At 49.0% G+C, this 6,756-nt stretch overlaps 1 protein-coding gene across 3 annotated transcripts in view; it reads right to left on the reverse strand.

Moving 5' to 3' along the window:
* TBL1X (transducin (beta)-like 1X-linked) overlaps window positions 1-6,756 on the reverse strand; it is a 263,162-nt gene that overhangs the window by 23,922 nt on the left and 232,484 nt on the right. For all 3 annotated transcript variants that reach the window (XM_011966838.1, XM_011966837.1, XM_011966839.1), the window contains 4 exons: window positions 3,602-3,734; window positions 3,062-3,203; window positions 2,090-2,153; window positions 1,883-1,980 (listed from right to left, as the gene is read on the reverse strand). In XM_011966838.1, the coding sequence (XP_011822228.1) occupies window positions 1,883-1,980; window positions 2,090-2,153; window positions 3,062-3,203; window positions 3,602-3,734 (437 nt within the window). The remainder of the gene's footprint in view (window positions 1-1,882; window positions 1,981-2,089; window positions 2,154-3,061; window positions 3,204-3,601; window positions 3,735-6,756) is intronic.

Consider the following 6,756-nt stretch of genomic DNA (forward strand, 5'->3'; position numbering starts at 1 on the left):
TGATTTGTTGACCTAGTTATACCCTAGTGCAGGACTTCGCAAACTTTTTCTGTTAAGGGCCAGGTAGCAGGAATTTCAGGCTTTGAGGGCCATCCGGTCTCCCTTGCAACTGCTCATCTCTGCCACTGTAGCATGAAAGCAACCATGGAGAAGTCTCAACAAAGGGGTGTGGTTGTGTCCCAATACAACTTTATTTAAATTAAAAAATCAGGTGAGGAGCCAGGCTTGGCCTGTGTGACAGTTTGCCAAATGCAATTATTTAATTTAGCAATTTCTCCAAAAGTGGGATGATGTTCAGAGGTCAAGTCTATCATTTTATTTATTTGTTTATTTATTTGAGACAAAGTTTTGCTCTTCTTGCCCAGGCTAGAGTGCAATGGCGCGATCTTGGCTCACCGCAACCTCCACATCCCGGGTTCAAATGATTCTCCTGCCTCAGCCTCCTGAGTAGCTGGGATTACAGGCATGCGCCACCACACCCGACTAATTTTGTATTTTTAGTAGAGATGGGGTTTCTCCATGTTGGTCAGGCTGGTCTCGAACTCCCGACCTCAGGTAATCTGCCTGCCTTGGCCTCCCAAAGTGCTGGGATTACAGGCATGAGCCACCGCGCCCAGCCAAGTCTATCATTTTATAATAACTTTCAGAACTAGAAAGAATAGAAAGCTCTGACTTAGTCAGGTTTTTTTGTTTTGTTTTGTTTTTTTTGAGACAGAGTCTCACTCTTCTTCCAGATCCAGGCTGGAGTGCAGAGATGCAATCTCGGCTCACTGCAACCTCCTCTGCCTCCCTGGTTCAAGAGATTCTCGAGCCTCAGTCTCCAAGTGTCTGGGATTACAGGTGCCTGGCACCACGCCCGGCTAAGTTTTGCATTTTTAGTAGAGGCTGGGTTTCACCATGTTGGCCAGGCTGGTCTCGAACTTCAAGACTTAGTAAGTTTTCAAGTTATCCTGAAATCATCACAAAATGCAAAGCTTTGTGGAGGCCCGGGCATCCAGTATTCAGGCAATGTTTCCATTTGTTGTAGAAACACAAATTGATGTGAAAACACATCTTTTTTTTTTTTTTTCAATTCTAGATAATATGCTTCTTTTCCAAAGCCATGACTTAGAATTCCTGCTGAGTCTCGGGAACGCACAACTGTTCCACGAAGGCTGTCTGGGGTCATGACTCCAGCCAGCCCTGTCGCTGGACAAGTGAGGGAAGTGAAATGCAGAGAGGCTGAGGTTTCTGGCTGAATCAGACTCAGGCCCGGGATGAAGTCTGCATCTCCTTACTCTTTGCCCTTGGGTTCCCACCCCATCGATGGCTTTTAAATGCACCTGGAGTTAACGCCACCGTGTATCCCTGCAGCCCTGCCCAGGTGCAGAGCAAGCCAATTCTAAACTGACTCTGTGGGCCATCCGGAGAGTGTGCCCTTGTAGCCAGGTTGCTTGACTGCTGCTCAGAGAAATCTGCAGTCTATGGTGGGAAGCAGCAGTTTATCAAACGAGGAAAGCCGAAGCCTGAAGCACACACACAGCCTGTGCCACTCGCCCCTCAGTGGGTGAAAGTTCACGCGGGGCACACCCCATACCACATGGCTCCTTCCGGCAACTGACAAATGCAATGTGGAGATTTTCCTCTCTCTACCACTGAACCATGTACCTCAAATAAAGGGAAGCTTTGCACAAGGGTCTGCAGGACAGAATATATTAAGAGATGATGTGTTACAAATGAACAGAAAGATCAAAACCACAAAAACAAAGCCTAAACAAATCCTTTTCGTTTCTCAAGGGGAAGCACAAAGCCTAAGAGTTCCAAGAAACCACGATGGTATTTTGAGATTAAAAATATATAACCACCTGTGGATCAAAGGGATATATTTTAAGCTAATACTCACTTTGTCTACACCAGCACTCAAAATGTAATTCCCCTTTCTGTTCCATTTCAAGGCAAAGATGGGGCCTTTATGTTGGCCTAAGGTGCTGGCCAGGTTACCTGTTAGTAAAAACAAACATGTTGACTTCAATGTCACGGTCTGTTCACTCAAGGGTTAAGTTTGGCAACTCCTCTTACCCGACCTCAGCACGAGGGACACAGAACTCACCATCTTCCGTCCATATTCTTGCAAAACCGTCATATGAACCTGTAGCCAAGAGTGTTCCATTGGTCTGAGGGCCAGAAAGAGACAGAAACACACAAAAACAACTTAGGAGTGGCGGCACCAAACAGCTCCAAGAGCCTCTCCCAGGATCCCGCTACACTGGAACCATTTGCCACTGCGTGTTCTTTAATGACAGAATTGAAAATACCATGCTGAAAGTTACCGTGAAACCTTGCAGGAAATAAAAAGCAGCCAAACTGTGTGCATCCCATGTGTCAATGCACAGGATACCTGGTGCTGAAATCCCAAGGTGGAGAGTCACCTTTCCTGGGCTGCACGTCGTATCTCTCCAGGAGAACTACCTCGGGGCTCCCGGCCTACCTTCCCACCATGAGGCCACAGGCTCATTTTGCTATGGCATGCTCACATGCAAAGATACGGCTACCGAACACACAGCTCGCTGCCTGCCAAATGCAGCCTTGTTAATACCTCTTAGAAGCCAAGACTGGCCGGGGGCAGTGGCTCACGCCTGTAATCCCAGCACTTTGGGAGGCTGAGGCAGGAGGATCACATTGGGTCAGGAGTACGAGAGCAGCCTGGCTGACATGGTGAAACCCCATCTCCACTAAAAATACAAAAATTAGCCAGGTGTGGTGGCGCGAGCCTGCTAACCCCAGCTATTTGGGAAGCTGAGGACAAGAGAATCGCTTGAACCCAGGAGGCAGAAGTTGCAGTGAGCTGAGATCACACCACTGCATTCCAGTCTGGGCAACAGAGCAAGACTCTGTCTCAAAAAAAGAAAACCCACACAAAAAAAGAAGCCAAGAGCACCTCTCTGGCAGCCCATTAGAGTGGGGCTGAGCACACGGGACCACCTGCCTCCTATGTCTGCATGAGCTCCATGGCTGCAGTCCTCCCCTGGTGGCTGGCTGATTTTACCAATTTCAAAGTGCCCAGGGGGTGGAAGACGCTTACATTCCAGTCCAGTGAGGTGACATCTTTGTTACTTGGGACATCGTGGCCCCCTTCTCGTATACAGTGCCTCAACACGAGCTGGGTGGAGCCCCCGTTGCTATTCTCATTCAGGTTCCATATCCTTGCAGTTGAGTCTCCGGATCTGCAGAATAAAAACACAGGAGCCTCTGGCGTTTGGTTCCAACGGGATAAGCAGCTCTCCACAGCTTACTCTCTGGCCAGATGGCATTTTCGGCACGTGCTCTTCTGTCTTTTTCATACCTCTGGATCCCTGTTTCCCTCCTTGCCATCTTTGCATTTGGTAATTTTAAATGCTGTTGTGTTCCTCATCACCACATGAAGAAAATGACTTGGAACGATGGCTTCTCCACAATATGAGACATGTAGAGAAATGGATCATAGAGCCACCCATTCCTCGGTCTGCCCACACTGGGGTAAGAAGGGGAGTGTGTGTTCCTTAAGGCAGAACTCCAGAGAAGGGCAAGAGCCCGCATCTCCCATCTCCCCAACTTTGGAGCGCCCCCATCCTGACATCCTTACCCGGAAGCTAGCAGATCACTGACAGGATTCCAGGCACAAATGAACACCTCGGACTCATGGCCCCGAAGGACTGTGGCTTTGCTGGATGGAATCTCAACCTCTCCATCTATTTCCATTGGCTTCGCGTGATTATCTGTTACAGGAAACACAAAGAGACAAATGGCTTACCAATACAAGAGAAACACACTTAAAGGGCGCTTTTGTTTCCAGAAATATTTCTTTTTATGTACTAAGTAATACTACCTCTGATGATCCCTTTTCTTTTCTTTCTTTTTTTTGAGATGGAATCTTGCTCTGTTGCCCAGGCTGGAGTGCAGTGGCGCAATCTCGGCTCACTGCAACCTCCACCTCCCAGGTTCAAGCAATTCTCATGCCTCAGCCTCTCAAGCAGCTGGGATTACAGGCACCCGCCACCACACCTGGCTAATTTTTGTATTTTTAGTAGAGGCGGGGTTTCACCATGTTGCCAGGGTTGGTCTCAAACTCCTGGCCTCAAGTGATCCACCTACCCCAGTCTCCCAAAATGCTGGATTACAGGTGTGAGCCACCGCGCCCGGCCTACCTCTGATGATTCTAACGAAATCGTGGTTTTAGTGCAATTTAGTAAATATTTTAGGTTTCTTTATATTTTGACAGTCTCTAAATTTCATTGAGGAATAAAAACAATTTGCTAAGTGCAGGGGCTCACACCCAAAATCCCAGTGCCTCAGGAGGCTGAGGAGGGAGGATTGCTTGAGACCAGGAGTTCAACAGCAGCCTGGGCAACATAGCAAGACCCTATCTCTATGGAAAAAACAAAAAAAACAAACAAAAAAATTAGCCAGGCATGGTGGTACACACCTGTAGTCCCAGCTACTCAGGAGGCTGAGGTGGGAGTATCCCTTGAGCCCATAAGGTTGAGGCTGTGTGAGCTATGATTGTGCCACTGCACACCAGCCTGGGTGACAGTTACTCTTTATAACTGGGGCCAGCTAACTACAGCCCATGATCCAAACCTAGTCCCTGGCTGCTTCTGCATAAATAAAGTGTGACTGGCACACAGCCGCTCCACATGTTTTCAAATTGCCTATGGCTACTGTTATGGGCCAAACTATGTCCCCCTAAAATTCATATCTTGAAGCCCCAATTTCCAGGACCTCAGAATGTGGCTGTATTTGGAGATAGGGCTTTCGAAAAGGTGAGCAGGGTAAAAGGAGGTCACAGGGGTGGGCCCTAACCCAATGGGACTGGTGTCCTTATGGGAAGAGGAGATCAGGACACAGACACAACCAGGGGAACGAGCAGGTGAAGACATGGAGAGAAGGCAGTCTCTACACGCCAAGAGAGGCCTTGCGAAGTAACCAGCCCTGCCCACACCTTGATCTCAGTCCTCCAGCCTCCAGAACTGTGAGAGCAAATTCTTAAGCTGCCTGGTGTGCGGCCTTTTGTTATGGCAGCCTGAGCGGACTCTCACAGCGGCTTTTGCACTATGACAGACTTCAGCAGCCGTGACACAGACTGCATGACCCTCAAAGCCTGGAACATTGACTCTCTGTCCCTGTAAAGAAAGTTTGCTAGCCCCTGGTTTATACTCCCGAGAAAGCAGCAATATAGCCTGATCATCAAACAATTAGCTATGGTTAACCATTTCACAATACGGAGAAACGGTGAGGAATTGAGCATGCTTCGTCATAGGTCTTTCATAAAGGTGCTTTGGTAGAAAACCTGGGAAACAGAAGCAATGTGATCTTAGGTTACCTGTCACTAAGTAAGGAGTGCTGTTTATGTAAAAAATAAAATGCCTGGTGGTCCTGCTTGGCTCGAGACGCCTGATACAAAAGATTCAAACAACAATGGGACTCTTCAATGTTGGTGTTTCTTCCATGCTCTTAAAGTGCCATCTGGCTGGAAGAGAGGAGAAACATCTTTCTGTGCGTGGCAGATCCACTGTCCCTGGCAATGGCAAGAGGGAAGCTGGCAACTTGGCCAGCCACGCAGTGGCTGGGGGCCTGGTAACTCCAGGCAGGCATGGCAGCCAGTATTTTCACTCTTATCAAAATGCGGCTTTCCAACGCTCCTGTCTCCACAGATTGCGCTGTGGGTCAGGCACGAGATGTGGGGTATGAGAACGGGGTTGGGGTGGCTGTTCCAAAATTTCAACCAGGGTGAACTGGTCACATGCACACAGGAGGGGGGCCAGACTCTTCTTTTCCTGCCCCACAATTGTGGGACCTTATCAATAAAAGGCTGGTGACAGGTTTTTTTCCTTTAACCTGAGGCAGGTGGCCTTTCCGTCGCCCTATTGCACTAGAAACGTTATTAACAATCTGTGAACCTTCCATTAAATGCTGAATCTGATTCTCCAGGGAATTTGTTAGCTGGTGCCTGTGGATGGTAACTTGTCACAGGGCTGGGCTTGGCTTGGCTTGGCTTGGGCTGCAGCCTCATCAGAGGCATCCGGCTGGCTCTCTACACACCAGGAAGTTGTGGAGCCAAGACATACCAGGTTTAAGACACCAGCATCATAGTCAGCTCGATTTCAAATAAGGAGGAACACACACACATCCACTACACCATGCACAGGCACGTACGCACGCACACACATGCACGTACGCACGCACACACATGCATGCACGCATGCACACACACGCATATGCACATACACTACACCATGCACAGGTACAGGTGCGTGCACACACACGCATACACACAAATGCGCGCACACACACGCACACGCACGCATGCACACACACTCACATGCACACACGTGCACACGCATGCGTGCACACACGCAAGGCATATACACATGCAGATATACACATGTACAACATACATATGCACACACGCATACCCGCGCATGCGAGTACACGCACACACGCGGTGCGCCATGCACGGTGCATATGCTTGCTCTGAACTTGCGCCCTGAAGTGGCGTCCCTACGGGTGTATAGAGCAGTAGGTCTAAGTGGAGCAAATTTTCTGGGTAGAAATCTGGGTGCTCTGTCTGACTTGCCACATACTCATGGGCAATCACCTAACAGGGACTGATGTCCTGGGGTTTTGCAAAGACCAAATAAGCTAGCCAGGCGCGGTGGCTCAAGCCTGTAATCCCAGCACTTTGGGAGGCCGAGACGGGCGGATCACAAGGTCAGGAGATCGAGACCATCCTGGCTAACA

The sequence above is a fragment of the Mandrillus leucophaeus genome, unplaced genomic scaffold, assembly GCF_000951045.1.
Source record: "Mandrillus leucophaeus isolate KB7577 unplaced genomic scaffold, Mleu.le_1.0 Scaffold777, whole genome shotgun sequence".
In the NCBI taxonomy this organism is placed as follows: domain Eukaryota; kingdom Metazoa; phylum Chordata; class Mammalia; order Primates; family Cercopithecidae; genus Mandrillus; species Mandrillus leucophaeus.